At 37.2% G+C, this 26,397-nt stretch overlaps 1 protein-coding gene across 14 annotated transcripts in view; it reads right to left on the bottom strand.

Moving 5' to 3' along the window:
- Nucleotides 1–26,397, bottom strand: part of TNRC6C (trinucleotide repeat containing adaptor 6C) — a 270,642-nt gene that overhangs the window by 159,421 nt on the left and 84,824 nt on the right. The window contains exon 1 of one of the 14 annotated variants that reach the window (XM_072645139.1): nt 8,701–11,479. The exons of the other annotated variants lie outside the window; for them this stretch is intronic. Within the exon in view, the coding sequence (XP_072501240.1) occupies nt 8,701–8,752 (52 nt within the window). The 5' untranslated portion in view covers nt 8,753–11,479. Of the gene's footprint in view, nt 1–8,700; nt 11,480–26,397 lie in introns of those variants that run through there. 14 annotated transcript variants of the gene reach the window in all.

Genomic DNA, 26,397 nt, shown 5'->3' with positions numbered 1-26,397 from the left:
TGAAAAATAATTAAGTTTTATATATATATACAGATACACATATATATTAAGATATACCCTCCATTTAACCAAACTTCTTGCAAACTGAATTTCTTTTGCAAACTGCCTCTTATTTACCATGCATACCTATACAACTATATTGCTATAAAAAATAAAGATGACATCTACTGTTGAAAATAAAAGGTCAGTAAACCATTACGTGATAAAATAAATTCACATCTTTTATAACACTTTCTTCCCAAGAAGCTCACAATTCTTTCACAATAAATAAACTGTTCTTCATAATGGGATCTAAACATTTATTAATTTTCCTCTCCTAATGATTCTCATATCAATAAACTATAAGAATCCTCAGCAGTTTGAGGGGTTGCTGCTGACACTCTATCTCAATGCTTAGGATAATTAGGTGTAAAAAAAAAAAAAAAGTAGCTCCTTTCCAAGAAGTGGGTTCAAATCCTGTTTCTGACTCTTCTCACCTATTGGATTTTGGACAAGTTAGCTTGTTTCTTGGACTTTCAGTTTCCTTGGCTCTACGATGAAGCTGGATGAGATCATTTGAAGCTCCTTACAACTATGGAACCTCTGAGCTTGTACAGTACCTGACTGAATACCTCATCTAAAACTGTGAACCATATCTCTGACCATCCTTATATTCATTCCACTTTCCCTACTAAGCCTGTTATACTCCCTCATTTCATTTCAAATACACTCTATTCTCCTCCCATTTGTTTCATTCTTATTTTAGCGTCATATGCTCTACCTGGCATGCACTCTCCCAATCCTATGTTCTTCTATTGTTGACCTGTAACTCTACTAGAGATTCAAGCGATCTAGACTTCAACTGATGCTTAGTAATAATTCTTTATCTCTTATTGTCCATACTGCATTCTCCACAGTGACCCAAAACTTTTCTGCACTCAACTGTCAAATCTTTTCTATTATCCCTACCACTGCAGTCTAGCATTTCCTACTTCACTGAAACAGAAAAAAAAATCTTTCCTAGATTCCTTCATCTTAACCCCTCTATACCAAATCTTCTCAAACTTTCTCTACATCTCCTCCTCTTTCCCATCTACCTCAGAGGAAGGGGTGAGTATATCTATCTTCCTTTCCAAACCTAGATTCTTGCCTCATTAACATGACAATGTGGTCATGTTGTGGGATTAACTCACTGTATCTTCAATCTTTTCATTTTCCCAGGCTTTGTCTCAATTTCCTGGACTAAAAATCTGTAGAAGAAACAAGAAATACATCTTTACTTAATTCTGTCATCCCTTTTAACTCTTCTCTTTTCTCTAAAATTACTATATACTCTCTAATTTCCCCAACATTCATTCATTCCTTCACCTCTTACGATGCAAATGACTTAAGTCATAGGATAATAGAATTAGAGCTCAGAGATCATCTAGTCCCACTCCTTTAATTTACAAATGAGAAAACTGAGATCCAGACAGGTTAGGTAACTTGACGAAGGCCACACAGGTCCTCTACCCAGAAAACCCAGGTCCTCTGACGAGAAATCCAGTGTCCTTTTCACAGTACAGCCTAAGGAGATAAATGATATCTTTCAAAAATCAAAGTATTTTATATATTGAATTCTCAGCCCCCACTATTTTTACTAGAACAAAAAAGACCAATTATAATACTTATAAACTTACAACTAAGAGTCAACTCATCAACAGGAAGTTTATTTTGATATATGAGGGGAAAGCCTTTGATTGAAGTCAATCTTATTTTAAATTCCATAATTCCAAACAAATCAAGTCTAAAATAGGTAGTGTTATTTCTTTGATCAAGTTGAATTCACAAGGCTAAGAATCAAGGAATGAAAAGATTACAGAGACCCAAGTAATGATCTATGTCTAGATCTAGAATAACTGAAATTCTGAAATGATTCAGGATAATATTTTTATACAAGTATAAGGATCTTTTGAATACCCAGAAATTGATTATTTGGTTTCTCAATTCTCTACTACTGCTTCTCTAGTTATGTATGATATTGATTTGATTAGTTATGGGCACATTTACCAGGAGAGTGGGGAATAGAACACAGTGAAATTGAAAAACTAACTCTGCTACTTAACTGGCTTCTCTAGTAAAAGCCTGAATGAAGTTAAACATTTGGTTTTTAATTATCCTGATTAACCAGATGCTCCTTTTTGAGGAAGGCAAGCTCCATGATACTACAGAAGGTAAATGTTTAACAACCAGCTTGCCGAAAAAATTATATATGTACAATGAATTTTTAAATTTAATCTACATGAGTGAAATTTTCTCTACCATTTTTAAGTTTAGATAATCAACAGAATAACAAATCATGCCCTGATTTGTAGCATTTGCCAATTATAAAAATAATTGTTCTCTCTACAGCCAGTACAAGCTGGCTCTAGAACAACTTTGGTGCAGAGCCTCTTGAAAAATTTGTAATCTTTCAAAGGAGTTTGGCCTGTTCATCAACTAAGGAAAGATGGATGAAGAATGTCTACTGCCCAGATTTCAACATGTACGTGAATGGAAGAATGTGTGTGTGTGTGTGTGTGTGTGTGTGTGTGTGTGTGTGTGTGTGTGTGTGTGTGTGAGAGAGAGAGAGAGAGAGAGAGAGAGAGAGAGAGAGAGAGAGAGAGAGAGAGAGAGAAAATGAATGAGTATCTGAAACAGATGGATGGGGTTGAAAAGGAAGAAGAGAACAAGATGGACCTTGCCGCAAAGATCCCACTGCTAAGTATATACCCCAAGGAAGTCAATGTTACAAAAGAAAGCCCCTATAAATACCAAAAATTTGCAGCACTTTTTATACTAGCAAAGAATTACATAGCACATTTCAATGATTTGCTAAACAAATTATGGTACTATTGTGCTAAGTAAAAACAATAAATTTTTAAGAATAGAGAGAGGCATGGGGAGATTTCTCTGAACTGATGCAAAGTGAAGTAAGTTGAACTAGGAAAATATACACTATGGCTACCAACAATGTAAGTAGATACAATAGAAAAATTAAAACTGAATGCTGTGAAATTATGAACAAGTCTGGCTCCAGTGTAATTCTTTTACCAACCCCTTCCAGAGGGAACTCCTCCACCCCAGTAAAGAATTAAAAATAAAAAAGTAATCATTCAGAAAAAACAAGTTCTAACATTACATGCTAGTACTATGCACCTCTACCCTCTACTCCCCCCTCAAACTTCAGGCCTACATTACCAATTTCTTAGTAAGCATTTCAAACTGGATGTCCCAGTGACATCTTAAACTAAATACATCTAAAACTATCATCTTTTCCCCAAAACCCATCCCCCCTTTCACTATTTCTGCTGAAGGAAGGCATCACCAATCTTCCAGTGTCTCAGGTTCATAATCTCCTCATAATGGACTCTTCATTTGCCCTAATCTCATATGTCTAATTAATCAAATCATATAGGAGATCCAAATTAGAACTGAGTCCAAAAAAAAAAAAAAAAAAGAGAATATGCAGGAAAAGAAGGAGGCCATCCATATAGAAAGGTTAAGAAAAGTGAAGACTGTGAAGAGATGATTAGATTTGTCAGTTAAGGGATCACTGGTAACTCTGCAGAGAACAGGTTCAATTTAGTAATGAGGTCAGAAGCCAGGTCAGGTAGGTTAGAAGAGGTTGGAAGAAAAGGAGAGGCTGTGAGTATAGATGCCTTTTTTTAAGGAGTTTGTCTTAGAAAGGGAGGAGAAACGTAGGACAATAGGTACTGTGAGATTTTTGCGGGGCAGCCAGGTAGCACAGTACATATTGCGCTGGCCCTGGATTCAGGAAGATTCATTTTTCTGAGTTCAAATCCCACCTCTGAAAGTTACTAGTTATGTGACTCTGGGCTAGTCACTTAATCCTGTCTAACTTAGTTCCTCATATATAAAGTGAGCTAGAGAAGGAAATGGGAAACCACCTCAGTATCTGTACCAAGAAAACCATAAAGGAATCATGGAGAGTCAGACACAAATGAAATGACTGAATAACATCACTGTGAAGTTTATTAAGCTTTTTTTTTTTTTTTAAAAAGATGGAGACGTTATATTTGTAGACAGAAAAATGGGAAGATAAATGAGAGCCTGGAGAAGAGTGAGAAAAGAAAGACAGTGGGGAGGAGAGGGTGAAAAAAAGAGGGCGAGAACAGAGACAGAAGAGAGGGAAAGAGGAAGGAGAGAAGAAAGGGGAAAAAGGATGGAGGAGAGGAAATGAGGATAAGAGGAGGGGGAAGAGGAAGGAGAGATGAAGAATAAAAAAGAAAAGAGAAGGGAAGACAGGGAGAGAGGGGAGAAAAGAGTGTAGGGGCAGTGAGATCAAGGGTACATGTGGAAGGGTTGACTTAATAAGGTAAAGCTCCTCTTACTCATTAGAGGACAAAGTAAAGATGAAAATACTAGGGGATTAAAAGTCATTATGAAATGAACGGGAGGAGAAAAGAGAGGCTTCCTAGCAAATGGCCTGGATTTTCCAGGTAAAAGAAGAGACAAGGCCCTTGGCTGAGATGATGGGGGAGGAAACACTGAATGATAATAGAGAATATTTGGAACAGATACTCTGCCAATTAGATCAATGGTAACTTAAAATAATGAGAAAGGAGGGTTCCCAAGATAGAAAGTACAGAACAAGAAGGTATCTGAGAGCAGAATGCCTGATGGTAAGAAGAAAGAGCAATCAGTAGGTGTAGCCAGAGATAAGGAAATCAGTGAAGTATGGTTTATGGAATTCAGGGGAACACAAGAAAGGAATGACAGTCAACAGCAAAATGCATCAAAATGACAAGAAGAATAAGGACCAATAAAATAAAATCCAAGACATGATATGATCTGGTCCAAAATTAGGCAATTGGCTTTGAAAATGATTCCCAATGCAATGATGACAATACCATCTTCCACTTACATAGTTTTTATGTATTAAATTATTTGATGATAAAGAGCTTTTATTTAGTCATGACAGAAATTGGTTAAATATCAGATATTTGCTAAAATAATATTCAGAAATAAAAAGTGGGAATTCTGCATTTGCTAAACTAGAGGATTGACACATTCGATTTTTTCATTACCCTGAAATTAGTAGCACCCTAATTGGTAGCATATAGGTCTCATCTCCCAATAATGAACATTAATAGAGAAACTAAAATATGGATGAATAACACAAAACAGGTATCTTATCTGCCATGAGAAGAAAATTCCTGAAAAACAGACCATAAGCCCAATTTTCCAAGCTATCATTCTAAGCATCAGGGGAGTTTGATATTCAAAGAAATCTATGACAAAAATGTTTTTGTAAAAGGGCAAGGCAATTTTGAAATGTGAATAATAATCTCTCCATTTATCTATTTTATAGTTACAATTTTTCGCTTGTCTTTTTTTTTTCCTTAAGGTGGACAAATTTATTTGGAATAACATTCAGTTCCAGAATACTAGAATTGGTTTAAGAAACCAGAAGATCCTGATTAACCGGCCAAAGTGGAAATAAACCATTAGAAACCCTGAGAAAGACAAGAGTCTCTTTGTGCTAGAAAAGAGAAACAAATCATAGTATGGAATGGTACTTGTATATCATTATTATTGTTGTTGTTAGAGGTTTTTTTCCTAATTGCTTTCAGCACAGATAAGATTCTCAGTACACTGCAAATCTTCCTGGAAGAGACCTGTGATCACTCAACAATCTGGCCTGAAGAATGTTCACTACCCAGATTACAACATGCATTTAGAAATATAACCTAAATAATTTTTCAGACAGACAGTACAGATGGACAAATTGGGCTTAAAATTGAATAGGAGGAAGAAATTAAGTTGGGCTACCTACTGAAAACTGTAATTCTCCATTAATGATCCCAAGTTTCCACATCAAATCAAAGGTCTATCTTTTTAATATCAACTTCTATTGGTAGTGTAACATGCTCCAACAGTAATATCAGGAGAAACCAAGGAAAGCTTCCAGTAATGTGATCACAGAACCATTTGAGTATTTTAGTCCAGATTTAATTTCACTGGCTACAAATCACTAGCTTTCAATTATACTGGGGGGGATGGGGAGAAGAGTAGCATAAAATTAATCGGAGAGATAATTAAGAATATAGCACTTAATAAGTTAATACTAATCTGAGAACCAAGGGAAGAATTAAATAATGTTTTAGTTATTTTTAAGCACTTGCTTTTAGTATGAAGGGCCATTATTTACTACTGACTAATAAAAGGAGCAAATTATTCACAAACAGTTTATAATTTTTGCAGTTATACAAACGAAAATTTTTATGAGCTCTAAAAACAATAAAATAGAAGAAAAACTAAGACACATTACTAACTAAATTAGTTAACCAATTAAATTTAACCAAAAACTTGTAATTGCAAAAGATTAATGTATTTTCTCATTTCTGCTACATGATCAGCAACCCAGAAAAGGTTCTCATTAGTGCAAAATCCTGAGAAACTTTTATAGTAATGAACATTTAACAAAAAAGTCCACTTAACACTGTGATACAAATAGCAGACAAACACAAAGCTAGGAAAGTCCATTTGTCAGTTTTTACTGGCTGATAGTAGTGTTCTTAGTGTGGAAAGTTATTTTCTATTTGTTGTTCAGTTGATAGCTCTTAGTTGAACAAACTGTCACCATGACAACTTTCAATATACAGTTTAAAATGAACATAATATAACTCAAAATTAAATGAACTTACAAGAAATAGTTGTTCAAAGGTAATTTTCTGTACTAATGCATAATAGAGTTAATTCTTTAAATTAAATGCCATTCCTGTAATTATATTCAATAATATTAATGTACTTAAACTAAGGAGCTGTGAATTGGTCTAAGCATGCCAGAAAGTCATTTGAAATTATGCAAAAGGTTCATATACTGTGTTCCCACTGCTAGCATGTGCCCTAAAGAGGTCTAAGCCAGAAAGAAAGGACCTATACATACCAAAATATTCATAGAAGCACTATTTTGTGATAGCAAAGACTCTGAAACCAAATAGGTGCATAATGTTTAGAAATGGCTAAACAAACTGTAATACAATAACATAATGGCATGTAATTATATCATAAGAAAAGATGGCTATAAAGAATTCAGAGAAACATGGGAAAGCATATGCACTTATATAGAATGAAGTTAGCAGAACATGCACAATCATCACAACATAAACAGAAAAATCAATAAACATGAAACTGAACTCTCTACTTAGAATGACTAAATGTGACTATGAGAAGAACTGAGAAAATGTTTGCTTTCCTTTCTGTAGAGGACGGATACTAAGGATGTGGAATATTGCATATACTGTCAAATGTGGGTGGATGTGTGTATGTAAGGAGGATTTTGCTATACTTTTTTGTTTAGTTTCTTAGGATCCATGGCCCTGGTGATGTGTAGTTTCCAGGTATTGGATGGTAAATCCCAAAACAGCCCCAAGGATTCTAGATAGTAATTCCTAGAATTGTAGTGATAGACAGCTCTACTGAGGCAGCGTCATGAGATACAGGGATGATATAATGTGATATTTACTATGCCTGCACAGGATGATGATATTGTTAAAGTTAACCTGTGAGCTTGATGTTGGCAAGATGCCTCCTTTCTGTTGCCCTGTAAAGCAAGTAGGCACTGGTCAGTGAAGGGGGAAACCACAGGTAATGAATAGAGGAAAGAATACACCTGCCTCAACAAGCCCTCATTGAAGTTTGAGGGGATTTAGGGGAGTGTACAAGCTGTGCCTGTCTCGACTGACCCCATCAAGACTTAGAGGTAGTTGCTCCCTGCCCCCCCCCCCCCTTTCTTGCTAGCCCCTGTGAGAAGGGTGATTAGGAAACGCTGTAGGAGCTGGTTTTCCCATTATCAGCAGCCATTTGAAAAGACTACATTAGTATAAAGCTGATTATTAACCCCTCTGAAGGTGTCTGCCTGTCTGACCAGATCAAGAGTGAACCCGTTAGTGGCTGGAGACTGAAAACTCCAGTGCCTAATGTGTACTATCTATGAAACAATGTGTTTGTTGGTTCTGTTTTTTCCTCCTTTTTTTTTTTAAGCTGGTTTATTGGGGAAGGGAGTGAGGAAAGATATATTTGGATATATAATATCTAATAATAGTAAATATCACTAAATATTTTAAGAGAAAAAAAATTTTTAATGTAAAAGTGTTTTAATGAATAGGAATCATAAGAGTCATTACATTTAATGATTTCAGTCACTGTTTTGATCTTTGTATGTGTTGCTGCTCTAAAAAACCTGAGAAATTCTATAAGCGTTATTTCTAAAGGGTACAGTTATTAAGAAGTTATTTATAAACTTCTTGTGGAGTCATTTAGAAAACTAAAATTAAATCAAGTCAAAAAGCATTTATTAAATGTTAACTATGTGCCAGACATTGTTCTAAGCACTGGGGATAAAAAGAAAGGCAAAAACAGTTCCTGTACTCAAAGAGCTTACATTCTAATGGAGGAGCTCACAATCTAATAGACTAAACTAGTAGAAAGTAGCAACAACAGAGATTGAAACATTTAAGGAAGCTTAATTTACCTGAAATGAAGGGGAAAAAAAGAATATTTCTTATAAAATCAACTTAGTTAAGAGGGGATAAGAATTAAATACTTCTATAGAGAGTTGGTATATGCTATCACTAGCAAAGTATAGATATTGCCCAATATATTGCATAACTTCCGCTGAAGAGGACATTACTTAAAAAGAAACAGACTCTGGCATTTATTTATCTTCATACATACCTCCTCTACCCACCCTTCCAACAAAAACATGATCCTTCAATGAACATAACATAACAAGCCTGTTATCTGTAATATCTGCGGGGTTCCAAGACAAAAAAAAAATAAGAAATTAGCTGGATAGTTATGAGAAACAAATACGTTGTCAAGTCAATTAGCATGTATTAAGCAACTATCATGTACCAGGCACTAGGCTAAGTGTTGAGGATACACAGAAAGGTGAAATGGTCCTTCGTCTCAAGGAGCTCATAGTCCAATACAAATAAATATTTGTGCCCATTTTGATGCACAAATAAATCCTACACAATAACATAGTTCAGTAATTCCATTTTGCCTTAGGGTTTTAAAAAATATGAAAACTGGCATATCAACAAATCAGTAAATCAACAATTGTGAAAACATACTGCTATATTTTCCATGCTAAGGTAGAACCACACAACTTGCCAGAAGAGGGAGCCCAAGTTAAAATAATTAATTTGTTTGCCAATGGCTAAAACTCATAGAAAAAAATCTCAAAAGGATAGTTTTATTTCAGATTCAATTACAAATACTTCCAAAATTAATCTTAGAGAAAAACAAAACTAAAATACTTTGAAAATGCTTTCTGATGGTATCTGAAAAAGATGTTTCCTAATGACCTGACATTTATCCCTTTATGAAAGAAAACTAGTTTCAGATCACTGATAACTTTTTACTGACAACCCAATTATCATGAATGACAAGTATACAACTAACACATTCGCTATATAATAGGGTCTTCATGACACACTGAGGCATGTAAGGCTATTTGCCCCTACACTAAATGATCCCACTATGCTGTACTTAAAAATTAGCCATATTTCTAATCTCTATCCTCTGTTAAGAGCACCAACTTTATTTCATTACCATTAGTATGTCATACTACTTTTAAAATACATAATTATCTGGGTGATCACTGAATTTTGAAACTACAATTATCTTTTTAAAAACCTCTCTCCTTATAAGACACCAAGGCCCAAAGGAATTACATGACTTTCCCCAGCAGCAGAGTCTGGATTAGAATTTATGTCTGACTCTCAAATTTGTTTAGGTTCAACTCTATCACTCTCACTGTTTCTTCATGATTCCTCCTGGTTAATTAGCTGACACCATGAAACCCATAGTAGGTTAAAGGAAATGAAATGAGGTTTTTTTTCAAGGATAGTTGATTGAGGGACAAAGCGGTAATATACAGAGCCTGTGTCTTTGGGGGTGGGGGCAGTAGGAAGGTGGGTTTGGAAAACACTAGGAAAGAGGAATGGATCTTTCTGACCCATACTTTCATATTACACAAAAGGAAGAGAGAACAAAGATATGCAAATTTCTTTTCCCCAGATTTTAGAAAGAGTGAAGAAAGGAGGAGGAATTAGGAGGGAGGCAGCTCATTAGATACTCTTTATGCCAAAGAACAAACAAAAAAAAGTCACACCAGGGAAAACATTCCCAACATTTATCTGTGTCAGCCAATCTAATTTACCCACCCTTGAGACAGGTTCCATATCTGTACAAAGCAACCTATTAGCAAGTATTTAAGTACCTATGATGTGCCATTGACAGTGCTACTATGCTAAGTCAATGGAGATAAAAATACAAAGAACATATTTTTTCTTACAAGTATCTTACATTCTCATGGGGGGTGGAAGGTAAAAAAGACAAATATAAATACAAGCCAAGTAAATATAAGGTGAATAAATGCAAATATATGTGAAGTAATTAAATACAAACTAATTAGAAGGGGAAAGAGAGCACTAGTAGTTGTGAGGATTAGAAAAGACTTTCATGTAGAAGACTTGAGCTCTGTCTTTAAAGGAAGAGAATAAATGAGGCTGTGAATCTAGGTATATGGGATGGTCAATACAAAGTTACAGAGAAAGGAGATAAGAATGTCTGTCATACGGGAGACCTGGAAATAATGGTAAGACTGTGTTGTGGGAAAATACACAGGCACATATCCCAATAAGATCTTCTGGCCAACATCATCTCACAATAACATCATTATTACATTACTACCAAATTCCAGTATAATGTTATGAAACCTCACCATAATGTTGTTCAATTAGTCATTCTTTTACCTTTCAACTAACTACTCTATCCTACCCTTATATATAATATCATGGCCCCAATAAAGCCAATTAAAAAAGTTAGATGGACTATGCCTATATATACTCGCTGCTCAAAGATTCATCTATGTTTATGAACCATCCATTCTCCTTCATCACTTCCTTTTTATCAGTTTTCCTGGACACCAATGAAATATTTTTAAAAATGTCACCAGTGTACATACCACTTAGGCCCCCTAACTCTGGAATTATACCAATTCTACTGTCACTAATAACTGTGGTTATCTATGTTCCTGGACCTGTTACCATTTACTAGAGAAATTTACTCTATTTATGGGTTTTTCTTTAGCACCTCCTATCACAAAAAGATACCTAAAATATGCCAAACAGTATTCTATAATATTTGGTGCTTTTCCAATGCCTCTCCTATCCAATCTCTCTGCTGACCTCCAGTCGCACATCTCTGTCTCTCAGACATCTCAAAATGGATGTCCGACAAACATCTTAAACTCAAATGTCCAAAAGAGAACTCATTATCTCTCTCCCTAAACCCTGCTCCCCCACTGCTACCTATTACTGTCTCCATCTTCCCAGTCCCTCAGGCTCACAACCTAGGAGTCACTGTGGATTCCACACTATCGCTCACTCCTCCCCACAATATGCAAGCTGTTACAAGGCCTGGTGATTTCACCTTTGCAATATCTTCCAAATATGCCCGCACCCCCCCCCCCCCCCCCCCACTTTAGGCACCATTTTTTTCAAGTTATTTCACATGTGAATATAAATAGGATCCTTTTAATAAGAGATGAGCATCCCCTACCCCCTAGCAGTCTCCACTCACACTTAACCCCTTATTGGAATGAGGTATACCACTCTAGTGCAGATTCACTTCACCTCACACCTTGATTACTTCAATAGCCTGCTGGTGAGTCTGTCTTCCTCGAGTCTCTCCCAACTCCAATCCATCCTACATTCAGCTATTAAAGTGATTTTCCTAAAACACTGATCTCATCATGTCACACTCAATAAACTCCAAGAGGTTCCTACTGCTTTCTAGGAACAAATAAAAAATACTCTCTTTGGCATTCAAAGCCCTTCATTACTGAGCCCCCTACCTCCTTTCCAAACTTCTTATACCTTAATTTTCAATCTTGAGTGGCACTGGCCTCTTGGCTATTACCTGAAGACACTCCATCACTCTACTTCTAGGCATTTCCTTTCCCCCATGTCTGGAATGCTTTCCCTCCTTTGCTCTGCATACTGACTTCCCAGACGTCCTTTCCAACTAAAATCCCACCTCCTACAGGAAGTCTTCTCCAGCCCCTTTTAATTCTAGAGTCCTCAGTTAACTATTTCCTATTTGTTTACATTAGATTGGATTATTAATTAGATTGCAAATTCCTTGAGGGCATTAATTGTCTTTTGCCACTTTTTGTATTTGCGAACCTTAGAACAGTGCCTGGAATGGAGCAGGCACTAAATAATGTTAATTATACATTCTTCTGTTCTTTTCTGTGCATTTCAAAAATTTACTTCAATAGAGCTGGAAACAGATCTTAGAGGTCCTCTAGTTCAAATTCCCATTATAAAGAGAAGAAAATTGAGACTCAGAGTATTAAACTGAATTACCCAGGTTCCAAGAGGAATTAAGTAGTAAACTGGGATTAAAATTTCAGGTCTCTCCTTCTAAATCCACTGTTCTTTTCCAACTACACCTGTGCTGTAGTCAAATCTTGTATTAAAGTCACATAACTTGGGTCAAATCCCAGCTCTACCATTTAGTATTGGTGTGACCTTGGGCAAGTCCCTTCCCTTCTCTGGGTCTCAGTTTTGTCATCTGTAAAATGAAGGGACTCGACTAGGTATTCTCTGAGGTACCTTCCAATTCTCTATATATGATCTTATGATTTTTAAAAACTATTTCATCATACCCCTCCCTAGTGCCTCATCTATCAAATCCAAACTCTTCATTCTAAATTTTATAGCCCAACACAGCTATTCTACCCCTTCCATCATATCTATCCCCTACAATATCCCTTCACCTAATATTTTGGACATTTCAAAATTTAAACTTTTGCTAATAGGTTTCTATTGCTCCTGCCTTCTAAGTCCATTTGTATTCATTAGTTCCATTAAGACCAGATTTTAAGATTCTCCAAGAAGCCTTCCCTGGTTTAACCACATTCTATGTTAAGTAGACTGTTTTCATAAGAGTTTTCTTAATACTTTGTATATTGTTTGTATTATAAATCTTGTCTTTTCAACTATAAAAAACTTATAAAGTCCTTGGGATCATAGAAAGAACACTAGACTTAGAGTTACGAGACCTGAATTTAAAGCCTGGGTCTGACTTACTACCTATATAAATTTGAATAACTCATTTGTATTCTCCAGCCCTCAGTTTCTTCAACTGTAAAATAAGATGATCAAGTTCCTTTCTAAATCCAGATCTATGATCCCTTGACAGAAGTTTGGAGAAGAAAAGGTTTAGGGGGAAAGAAATTCAAGAGGCTACCCTTTTTCATCTCATATGCATCAAAAATTGCTTAATATAATTTTGTACAATTAGCAGGTCCTCAATAAATCCTTGATAAATGAATAGGAAAAATTCTGGAGAAAAAAAAAACCCGTCAAACTAAAAGTGAGTTATAAAGTAGATAGATATGAATGATTTTCTAAAATCACATTTTAAGAAAAACTTGGTTTTCTAAGTATCCATTCTTAAATTTCTTGCTAATCTCTTGGTTCCAGCTTATTAGCTAAGTTAGGAAAAATTCATTACACTGTTGGCTTAGTTGTCTCTGACTACTAAAATACTAAAATGTATCTTCCACATGAAAGAACTCCTCTGATGCTTCATCATGATGTGGAGATGTCCTTGGTCCTAAAGATTTTTGCCAGCAAAGTACAAACTCTGGCAGTCCAGTCCTTACTGGAAAAAAATCTATTAGCTAGCATTTATTAAATTTACTTATTTATCATTCTGATTAATCCTATTACTATTATTACTATTAATATAATCCTATGATATACTAGGCCATATGGCAGACAGTAGAGATACAAAGACAAAAATGAAGCAGCTTCTAATGTTGAGGAGTTTACATTCTATCAAAGGAAATAAAAATATGTACATAAGCATATAAAAATGTATACATGTATAAGATTTATTTGGGAGGTGGGGGAGATACTAGCAGCTAGGGTATCAGAAGAGCCTTTTGTAGAAGGGTATGCTTCAACAGAGTTCTGAAGGAAGCAAAGGATTCTAAGGGACTGAGGTGAGAAGAGTATCTCAGAGGGTACCTAGTCCAGTCCCCTCATTTTACAGATAATAAAACTGAGGTCCAGAGAAAGAAAGAGACTTGCCCAAGGTCACACAAATACTAAATGATAGAGCTAGGATTTGACCGCAAATCATATGAATTTAAAACCAGCACTCTTTTGGCTACAGCACAGGTATAGTAGGAAAAAAAACGGATTCAGAAATTGGGACCTGAAATTTTAATTTTCCCAGGCATGAGGGAAAACCAGCATAAGAGTATAGAGACAGTAGGAATGTTGTGTGTAAGAAATAGCAAGGATAGTCTGGATGGCCTTTAGAGTCTGGGAAGGAGAATATTGCATAATATGGTTGGAAAAGCAGGTTGAGGTCAATTTGTGAAAGGCTTTAAAATGTTTTGAGCACAGACTCAATTGTGGATTTTGTGACTGTCGTTTCTGACTACTAGTCTAGCTAAAAAGACTCACTGCCAGTTTCCTGAACGGTGATTTATTTTTTGACCATAGCTACTCTTAAGGACCATCTAATAAGTTACACAGAGGCTGTCAGTTTTCAGCAGAGGGAAGGTCCACATTGAGGAAAGAACACATCCTTAAAGTACTGAATTACAGCAACTTCACAGCAGAATCAAAATTTTGGGGGACCACTTGTTAGGTATGCTGTAGAAGAGACACCTGTTTAGGTATTAGTTGGACCAAATGACATGAGGTCCCTTCTGACTGAGAATTAATGATTACTGTATCACAGAATTACAAAATTTAAGAATTAAAAAGGAACACAGTAGCCATCTAGTACAACCCATGCTACAAGGGAATTTCTAGATTAACATACCTGACAAATAGGTATTTAGCTTCTGCTTGAAGACTTCTAAGGAAGGGGAATCCACTACTTTTCTAAGCAGTCCATTCTCCTTTACAAAGCTCTAATTGTTAGTAAGTTTTTCCTTATATCAATCCTTGAAGCAGTTAGATGGTCCAGTTGTTATACGGTAAGACTCATAGTCAGGAAGACTTAGGTCTGAATCCTGCCTCACTCTTACTAGCTGTGTGACCATGACAAGACATCTAATCTCTGCCTCAGTTTCTTCATCTGTAAAATGGGGAAAATAACAGTACCTACAGTTGTTAGGAGGTTCAAATGAGTTAAATATATACAGAACTTTGCAAACCTTAAAGTCCTATACAAGTGCTAGTTGTTATTATCACTACTACTATTATTATGTTTCTTTTGAACTTCCGCCCAGGACGACTAGCGTTATCTTTCAGAGCTAACAGAAGAAGTCTAATTCCTCCCATACATTACATCCCTTAAAATACTCAAAGGGAGGGATGATGCTCTTCCCCGTGCTTCTTTTCTAAACATTTCTAGTTCCTTTAACTAATCTTCACTGACATGCATTCAAGACCCTTCAATTTCCTGTTTGACCTCTGCTTACTCTCCAGCTAATCAATGTCCTTCTTTAAACGTAATATCCAGAACTGAACACAGTATTCTAGATGAATTGTAGGACTACTGCACTTTCTTATTCTTACAAGTTATGCCTTTATTAATGCAGCTCAAGACTGCATTTAGCTTCTCTGTCTACCACAATACATTGGTGACTCCTACTGAGCTTGCAGCACTATTCCCTTCCTACTCCCATCTCTCACTCTAATATTTTTCAGATCTTTAACAAAAAGAGTATAACATACTGAAAGAATATTAAATTATGTCTATAAATACATATCTGTATACACACATACATACTACGTTAGTACAGAGGGAGAAAGTTCTGGATTTGGAGTCAGAAGGAACTAAGTTCAAATTTTGGCTCTAATAACTGTGTGTCCTGAGGCATTTCTTCATCTATAAAATGAAAGGGTTGGACTTAAAAGATCCTTCCCAGTTCTAAACTGATGAACCTAAAAGTTCTTACTATGGATTAATAAATAGCTATGTACTGATATTTAATTTGAACATCGATTACCAATGAGCTGCTTTCCCCCACTGTAGTCATGATACGTGGCATGCTTTCTTACTAAAATGTCAAAGAATTCAATGAAAATAAAGCACTTTATAAGTTAACAGCTATTCTAGAGGAAGCTATAAATACTTAAATGAGTCAGGTCATGAATTTGTTATAATCTTCCTTGACTAGAGCTTTAAAATATGCTTTCTAATCTTATATAAATCTTGAACCAATGTTACCTCAAAATTCCTACAAGTCTATTTAATCATTTGAATTAAAGTAGGTACTGTACGAGTCTGTTTAATCACTTGAATTAAAGTAGGCACTGTGGCAAGCTAGATCAAGAGCTAGCTTCAAGCTCCACTTTTGACATGTACAGGCTGCAAGACCCTCAGCAATTAATTTAATGTCTTGGTGCATTAGGCAACTTAGTAAGACTAAGAATGGCAAAGAAGGTACTAACTTGCTTTAGCAAAAGCTGTTTCCTTACCTGGGTTCCTATACCACTGAAATTACAGGTCTAATCCCTATCCATACTTCATAATAATAGGATGTTTTTAAAAAGCTGATATTTACATAGTATTTCAAAGTTCACAAAGCATTTTACATTCATCATCTCAACTGGATCTACCAACATCCTGTTAGATAGCTGTTATTACGTAGAATAAAAGAATTGCCTTACATGTTATAAGAGTCCAATTAAAGTTAGGTAATATCAGTTTATAATGGACATAATCAGCAAAGTTGTATGACTTCCTTCAGTGCTATTCTGCAGCATGTGAAAAGGAGTTAATGACAAGTCAAAGAGGCAAAGGATTTGAGAGGACAGAGAAGAGCTACAATGGTTAGCTTTAAAGTCAAGATTGGGAAGAAGTCAGAGCAGTGATAATAGCCTGAAAAAGTACTAAGGGGTACTGGAGGTCTCAATGAGGGTGAAAAGTGTATTTAGGAAGGTTAAAGCAGAGGAAAAGATTGAAATGATAAGGTCAAATAAGGAAATGTTAGATCTTTTACTTAAGAAAGTAGTACATGAGTAATGTGAGATCTGGTACATCACCATCTGTATGTGTGGCTGAAGTGGTTAATAAAGAAGCTTATGGGATTTAGCAGAGCTGAGGAACTGGGAGGAAGTTTAAGGGCACATCAACATGGTTACTGAAACTTCCTACGATAAGCAAAGGAAGAGGGAAAGAGAGGAACATAGTGAGCCAAGTGCTAAATTTCTGGGGAGGAGTATACAATAGCCACCATAATTTAGATTGGGTGGGAACTTTTGATATTGTAAAATTCAAAGAAGGGCAGGTAGTATAGAAAGAATCTGGAGTAGTACGGACAGCAACAAATACTAACACCTCATCCAGGACCAGTGCATGGAGGGTATGGGTGAATGTATAGTTGGTAGTGGAGAGGTACACTAGGGACACAGGTCAAAGATGTAGCCATCAAGAGGAAGCCAGGTCTTACGGAGGGCTTGTACATAAAAGGAGTATTAAAGAAAAAGGTCCAGAATGAGGGGATATTTTTTCACTATAGAAAGGGAGTTCCACAGGATAAAGGGAAAAGTAGGCAGAATTAAAGTGGGGCATGGGTAGGGTAAAGCTAAGGATGGGGATGAGAGAACAGAACTCCTACACCTATGATGACTGATTAATGTGGTGATAGAGAGGGAAACTGGTGGTAGAAAATTGTAACTCATAAGGATAATAGTGGGTGGCTAATGAAAAATAAAGCTCCAAGTCTTCAAGACGTGTTGCTGCTGCTAGGTGTTGCTAGCTTAGGCCAGGGGTATAGGATCTTATTCACTCTCACTTGAGGGGGGTGTGGTTTGAAGTGATGGGGGTGTGGTTTGAAGTGATTCGGCAGTGTTGCAGTCGGATCTTCTTCAGCTGAGCAAAGGGTTCTGGGCCTGCTGCTATTGCTCCTTCCTCTCTGGGAGTAGGGGTTTGTGGGAAGAGGGAATGGGACAGTGGTTAGGTGGTACTGATTGTAATTAGTGCAAAAGGGAGTTAGATTAGCTCTGGGTCTTGGGAAGATCCCGACTATGCTGTTACGATTTTAAAATTTTCTCCTAATATTCCTGTGAGGTAGGGCAATTATCACCCTCATTTTAGAGGAGTAAAACTACTGAGCAGATTTGTCCAAAGTCACCAACTAAATTAGTGGTAGTCATGATTTTTACTGAAAAGAGAAAGTATAATGCAGGAATATATTATATTTCATAACTCTTCTCATTAGGGACAATCACTGAAAGTATGCATTCCAGAAAAAAGGACGTCTGCATCAGAAAAGCCAAAGATAAGCATATTTCATCTTGAACATAATTTATGTACTATGCTTCCAAACTTCATCAGTTAATTCAGACCTCTGGCCAGCTTTTAGAATAAAGTCAAATACAAGCAGCAGAGCAAATCTGTCACCACCACAGCCACCCCACAGCAAAAAGAAGTAACCACTCAAACCACATATTTCTACATTTCAAATGGTTGTAGTATTTCCACTCAACTTTCATAAGGATTCGATCTACTTTATTATCTCTTAGCTAGTCATTAAGTGCCTTCATTTAATATTTAGTCTAAGTGATGGTTCTCAACTGTGTTATAGTGGAAGCAACATCCTAACTCTTTTCCCCATGTAAATTAAGTATGTGTGTGTGTGTGTGTGTGTGTATGTATGTGTATATATATACACACACACACACATATGTATATATCTATCCATATAGATATATTCCTAGGTCAAGCCATTCTGGAAAGCAGTTTAGAACTACATGCCAGAAATCATTAAACTGTGCATACCCATTAAGAAAGAAGGAAAAGATCTACATGTTAAAAAAATTTATAACAATTCTTTTTGTAGTAGAAAAGAACTTGAAATTAAGCAGGGGGGTGGGTTATCAGATGAGGAATGTTAAACAAACTGTTGTAAGTGAATGTAAAGGAATGTTATTAAGTCATAAGAAATACTGAAAGGCACAGTTTCAGTGAAACATGAGAAGAATTGTATGAACTGATGCAGAATGAAGTGAGCAGAACCAGGAGAACAATTTAAACTACACCACCACCAACAAAAAAGAACAATTTTGAAAAACTAGGAACTCTGAACATGAAATAATCAACAATGATTCTTAGGGATAGAAGATGAAGAATACTACTCACTTCCTGACAAAGAGGTAATGGACAAAGATGCAGACTAAGGCATATATTTGAATATAGTCAATATAAGATTTTTGTTTGTCTATCCCTACTTATTTGTTAAAAGGGTTTTATTTTTTTCTTTTCTTTTTCCCCAACTGTGGGGAGAAAAAAAAATCCGAATTTATTTTTTTTAAAAGCTTAACTTTCCTTTAAACTGGCTAGAATTCTCTTTTTCTATTATGATCATAGCAATAGCTGAAATTTATATAGCTCTGTATGAGTTACAAAGCTCTTTGTATATGTTCTCACATTTGACTGTCACAATAATCGTATGAGGTGAACAATGAAGTTATTATTAGTATCATCTTATAGATAAGAAAATAGATTCAGAGAGATTAAAATACTCACCCACAGTTAAATAACTATTAAATGTGAGAGGAGAATTTAATCCAGATTTCCCCTGACTCCACACCCATGTTTAAAACCTTGGTATTATCAAACCTGTGACTCTTTCTTCCACTACCATATATCCCATTACAATTCATCATTAGCACCTGCCTGGGCTTACAATATCCTAACATATTTTCACACCTTCACTCTTCTCCCTGTTTGATAATTCTTCTAACACATCTAATCATGTCACTCCTTTGCTCAAAACCCTTCAATGTCTTCCTAATGATCAATGAGTAAAGTTTAAACTTAAAGTTTAAAACTCTCACCTGATAAAAATCTTACCCATCCTTTAAATAACACGAAAAGAAGAACTCTCCCACGAAGTCCTTTATGATTTGACTTCTCTTGGTCAACTGAGTAAGTTATTTAGGAGTAAGGGAATGCAAGAGAGATTTGAAGTGAATGACAGGATTACCTTAAAAAAAATAAATGACCAAGAACTAAAACATAATGGAAACATCTAAAAATCTTCACCAAAAGGAATTCTAGAGGATAACAACATAGTGTAATCCTCTATATGAAGTAAGGAAGAGAAAACTGTATCTTTAAAGCTATACTTCATGATAAAATCAGGTTAATTAGAGTAAAAAGTGTTGGCATATTCAAATGACATTTTACAGGATGATTTTTCAATTCAATTTCCACCTAGATTAGAGTTCTAGATTTATAACTAGTCCTACAACTTTGGGATAATCACACCCTTGACTTTGGGCCTCATTTTGCTCATCTGTAAAACAAAAGAAACTTCACTGCCAAGGTCACCTTCCAGCTCTAAAATTATATGAATCAATAATCTCCGGGCCATCAGATCATTAAATACAACAAAAATATTAAGTAATATAGATATGTCATCTATTGGGTCAATTAATCAAGAAGCTTTTATTAAGCACACTAGTAATGAATCTGCAAAGGCAAATATGAAAACAATACTAGAGCTCACATTCTATCTGTCTAGAAAAATTGTACATATGTAAATATATACAAAATAAACAAAAGAGTTTTTAGAGGGAAGGGAGACAGTAGTAGCTATGAGTGTGGGTGTTGGGAAGTTGCAGGATCTGAAAGGCTTCATGTAGGAAGTAGCATTTAAACTGAGTTTTGAAGTAAAGTGGGAAATTTAAGAGGTGGAACTGACAAGGGAGTATATCCCAGGTATGGGGCACATTGTACAAAGCCATGAAACGAGATACAGTATTATATATTAGCAACAGCAGAAGTCCAGCTTGGCAAAACTTCAAAGTGTGGGAAGGGAAGTAATGTATCATAAGACTAGAAAGGTAGGCATTAGCTAAATTATCTACAAAGAAGTTTGTATTAGATCCTAGAGGTAATAAGAAACAACTAGAATCATCTAAGTAAAAGAGCAACATAGTCAGATTAGTTTAACAGCCAGGAGATGAGAAAATGGACAGTGCAAGTATTTGAGACAAATATAAACACAGCAGAATTATTCTCACTGTGGAATTACATTCATTACTAATTTTGAGAGAAAATATTCAAAGACTGAAAATAAGAGGCTGAAGCCCATCTGAAGAAAGAGCGCGCAAGTTCAGATGTGGAAAAGGTGTCTCCATTCACCAGAGCAGCAGTCAGTGCTCAAGTAAATTTTCCCTTTTTCTACATATATATAATCAAGTCTCTGGAACACTGTCAAAATCAAGAATTGTAATGAAAAGGTTCCAGGTATACTACAAAGGTTGCAATTATTGTAATACGAAGTTTCTTGAGTGATATCAATGAGTTCTTAAGGAAAGCAGACTGAAGGCAAAGGTCATGTGAAGATAGTCAAATAATTCTATGACTGAGATGATATATGGCAAAGGAAACACTAAGAAAATGGATTGGGTGGCAGAGCCAAGACGGTGGAGCAACACCACGGACTTGCTAGTGCTCACCCCCCAAACCAAACCAAATACCTGTAAAAATGATTCTAAACCAATTCTGGAGCTGCAGAACCCACAGAATGATGGAGTGAAGCAAATCTTCAGCCTAAGACAGTCTGAAAGGTCCAGAGGAAGTGTTTATCATGCTTGCTGGGAGCAGAGTGCAGTCCAGCGTGAGTAGTGCTAGCACATATGGGACCTGAGCAGGTCTTGCTGGTACTGAATCTCAGACACCTGTGGTGGCTTCCAGACTTCATGACCCCAAAACAACAAGGACAAATTGGAAGGTCAGTAGAAAAATCTGTGGGACCTCTATGAGGGAGTACAGTGGTCTGGTCCCAGCCCCAGGGCAGTGAAGGTGGAGGAGGAGCCTGTGGAGGTGGAACAGAAATCCGCAGCAACATCCTTGAATATTTATTTTGCCTTCTGGTTCTAGAATCTCAGGGCAGTTTTCCTTGATAATTTCATGGAAGATGATGTCTAGGCTCTTCTTTTGATCATGGTTTTCAGGTAGTCCCAGAATTTTTACATTGTCTCTCCTGATTCTATTTTCCAGGTCAGTTGTTTTTCCAATAAGATATTTCACATTATCTTCCATTTTTCGAATCTGCGCGGTATGTTCTGAGATATCTGTCTTTCTCATAAAGTCCTTAGCGTCCATCTGTACCATTCCAGTTTTGAAAGATCTATTTTCTTCAGTGAGCTTTTGAATCTCCCTTTCCATTTGGTTAATTCTGCTTTTGAAAGCATTCTTCTCCTCATTGGCCCCTTGCACCTCCCTTGCCAGCTGAGTTAGGCTAGTTCTCAAGGTGCCAATTTCTTCAAGATTTTTTTGGTTCTCCTTTAGCAGGGAGCTGATCTGCTTTTCATGCTTCTCCCTCATCCCTCTCATTTCCCTTCCCAGTCTTTCCTCCACCTCTCTAACTTGATTTTCAAAATTCCTCTTGAGCTCTTCCATGGCCCGAGCCCATTGGGTGGGCTGGGACACAGAATCCTCGATTTCTGTGTCTTTGCCTGATGGCAAGCATTGTTCCTCCCCATCAGAAAGGAAGGGAGGAGGTGTCTTTTCTCCGAGAAAGTACCCTTCAATAGTTTTATTTCTTTTGCCTTTTCTGGGCATTCTCCCCAACCAGTGACCTGACCTCTGAATGTTCTCCTCACACCCACCTCACCTCCTGGTCCTCCCAGCCAGCGTTTGGGGACTGAGATTCAAATGCTGCTTCCCGCCTTAGGGTTTTTGGCGGGGGCAGGGCTGCTATTCAGTGTGAGAATTAAGTTCAGGTGGTCAGGGGCAGGGCCGCCTCTCTGGCTCAGTTCCCTCAGGGGGTTTATGCACAGACCTTCCACAATGGATCCAGGCTCCCGCCCGTTTGGGGAGCTCCTGTCTGTAGCCGCCTCTCAGCTTCTATCTCCTGGGGGGGCCCGAGCCATGGGGGCACCCCACTCCCCTCTCAACCCGCCAAAGAGACTCTCTCACCTACCCCCGTCAGTCACCTGTTGGTGGGGGGGCTTGTGCTGCCGCTGGAGATCCCGTCTCTGGAGCCTTCTCAGATCTGTGCCTCTTGGAGCCGCGGCCGCGGCTGCGGCCGCGGCAGGTCCGGGCTGGGCTCCGCGTCTGCAGCGCGACGGACCTTTTGTGAGAGGTTTGCAGGTCCCTCTGTGGGTGGGGGGACCCGCGTGGCTGCTGGAGATCCCGTCCCCGTAGCCCTCTCAGATCTTTTCCTCACGGTGTTGTGGCCGCGGCAGGGCTGCCCTCTGCTCCCCGTCCCGGCGCCCAGTCCACGGCGCGAAGGACCCCCCGCGAGAGGTTTGCAGGTCTCTCCGGAACAGAAATCTCCCTTGCTCCAATATTCCGTGGTCTCTGGGTGCAGAATTCGCCCTGGGTTGGTCCCCTCTAGCCGTTCTGTGGTTTGGGGGTTCGGAGCTATGTGTATGTGTGTCTTTCTACTTCGCCATCTTGGCTCCGCCCACAATCCGCAGCAACATCAAGGGCAGCAGCAATGGCAGCACTGTTTCTGGAGCTCTAGGCTCACAGACTGTGGGGGCATCAAGCAGCTGACAGTACAACTTCCACCCCCACTGGAAGCAGAGAACTACCATGACAAAGAGCTCAAAAGTCAAGTAAATAGCTGAGAAAATGAGCAAAAACCAGAAAAAAGAATCAGACTATAGAATCTTACTTTGGTAATAAGGAAGATCAAAGTATACAAACAGAAGACAACAAAGTCAAAGCTCCTCCATCCAAAGCCTCCAAGAAAATATGAAATGGTCTCAGGCAACAGAAGAGCTCAAAAAGGATTCTGAAAATCAAGTAAGAGAAATAAAGCAAAAATTGGGAAGAGAAATTAAGAGTTATGCAAGAAAATCATGAAAAATGAGTCAACTGCTTGCTAAAGGAGACCCAAAAAATGCTGAAGAAAACAACACCTTAAAAAATAGACTAACCCAAATGGCAAAAGGGATCCAAAAAGTCAATGAGGAGAACAATGTCCTAAAAAGCAGAACTGGCCAGACAGAAAAAGAGGTCCAACAGCTCACTGAAGATAACATTTTCTTAAAGATTAGAATGGAGTAGATGGAAGCTAATGAATTTATGAAAAATCAAGAAATTATAAAACAAAGTCAAAGGAATGAAAAAATGGCAGACAATGTAAAATATCTCATTGGAAAAAGAACTAACCTGGAAAATAGATGCAAGAGAGACAATTTAAAAATTATTGGACTACTTGAAAGCCATGATCAAAACATCATCTTTCAAGAAATTATCAAGGAAAACTGCCCTAATATTCTAGAACCAGAAGGTAAAATAGATATTGAAGGAATCCACTGGTTATCTCCTGGAAGAGATCCCAAAAGGAAACCTTCTAGGAATACTGGAGCCAAATTTCAGAGCTCCCATGTCAAGAAGAAAATATTGCAAGCTACCTGAAAGAAACAATTTGAGTATTGTGGAAACACAATCAGGATAACACAAGATCTAGTAGTTTCAACATTAAGGAACAAGAGGACTTGGAATATGATATTTCAGAGGTCAAAGGAGGTAGGATTAAAACCAAGAATCACCCACCCAGCAAAACTGAGCATAATACTAAAGGGGAAAAAATGGTCATTCAATGAAATAGAGAACTTTCAAGCATTTTTGTTGAAAAGAGCTGAATAGAAAATGCGACTTTCAAACACAAAAATCAAGAGAAGCATGAAAAGGTAAACAGAAAAGAGAAATCATAAGGGACTTACCGAAGTTGAACTATTTACATTCCTACATGGAAAGATCATATTTGTAACTCCTGAGACTTCTCAGTATTAGGGTAGTTGGAGGGATTATATACATACAGACAGAGGGCACAGGGTGAGATGAATAGATAGGGATGATATCTAAAAAAATAAAATTAAAGGGTGAGAGAGGAATATATTGGGAGGAGAAAGGGAAAAATAGAATGAGGCAAATTATCTCATAAAGGAGGCAAGGAAAAGTTTTTTCAATGGAGGGGAAGAGTGGGGAGGAGACAGGGAAAGAGTGAACCTTACTCTCATCATATTTGGCTTAAGGAGGGAATAACATGCACACTCAATTTGGCATGAAAATCTATTTTACACTACAGGAAAGCAAGGGAGAAGGGGATAAGCAGGGGGTGTGGGGGATGATAGAAGGGAGGGCAAATGGGAGGAGGGAGTAATTAGAAGTAAACACTTTTGAGGAGGTATAGGGTCAAAAGAGAGAACAGAATAAATTTGAGGGCAGGATAGGATGGAGGGAAATTTAGTTAATCTTTCACAATATGACTGTTATGGAAGTCGTTTGCACAACTACACATGTACAATTTATATTGAATTGCTTGCTTTCTCACTGGGGATGAGTGGGGAGGGAGGAAAAAAGAGTAGTTGGAACTCAAAGTTTTAAAAACAAATGTTAAAAATTGATTTTACGTGCAACTGAGAAATAAGATATATAGGCAATGGGGTATAAAAGTCTATCTTGCCCTACAAGAAAATAGAGGGATGGGGATAAGAGAAGGGAAGGTAGATTGGGGGAAGTGGCAATCAGAATGTACCCTGTCTTAGGGTGGGTGGAGGGGGAGAGATGGGGAAAAAATTTGGAACTCAAAATCTTGTGGAAGTGTCTGCTGAAAACTAAAAATAAATGAAGAATTTTAAAAAATGGATTAAAACTCTTATCTTCTGCTATGTTTCAAAGAACAAGCAGATTTTTCTTTTAAACACAAACTATTAAAGATTTTTGAGTCTCCAAACTATCACAGTATATTTAGTAGTATAGTAGAGAAAAACTGCTGTAACAACTTATGTTATCATTCAATCTACATAATACCTTTTGTACACTGAAAGAATCCTATCAAACTGAGATAAATTGCATAAAATATACCAGATTTTCTAACTGAATCAGCAGGAGAAAGCTCGTTTTCTAAGAAACTGGAATTTTGATGCCTTTTAGAAAGATTTTTAACGTTAGTCACATTTATTAAACACCTGTGATGTGCCAGGCATTGTGATAACTGCTGGTGATACAAAGAAAGGTAAAAGGCAATCCCTCCCTGCTGTCAAGGAGCTCATAGTCTAATGAGAAAGATAACATACAAATAATATGTACAAACAAGATATATACAGGATAATGAAAATAATCAACAAATAGAAAGCACTAGAATTAAGGGGGATTGGGAAAGGCTTCCTATAGAATGCGGGACGTTAGCTGGGACTTGAAAGAAGATAGGAAGTCAGGAAACAGAGATGAGGAGTGAAAATTGAAGAGTGAGAGCATTCCAGGTATGGGAGTCAGCCAGTGAAAATGTCCAACTGTTCCTTTTAAGGAGTTATTTTCCCTAGTTAGGTTTTGTGCTTCCCTCTCTATTTGTCCAATTTTCCTTTTTAAGGAGCTGTTCTGTTCAGTGAATTCTTTTTTCATATTTTTAAT

This window comes from Notamacropus eugenii, chromosome 2, assembly GCF_028372415.1.
Source record: "Notamacropus eugenii isolate mMacEug1 chromosome 2, mMacEug1.pri_v2, whole genome shotgun sequence".
NCBI classification, from domain to species: Eukaryota; Metazoa; Chordata; class Mammalia; order Diprotodontia; family Macropodidae; genus Notamacropus; species Notamacropus eugenii.
The sequence above is the reverse complement of the archived record's forward strand: the minus strand, read 5'-3'. Positions and strand labels throughout refer to the sequence as shown.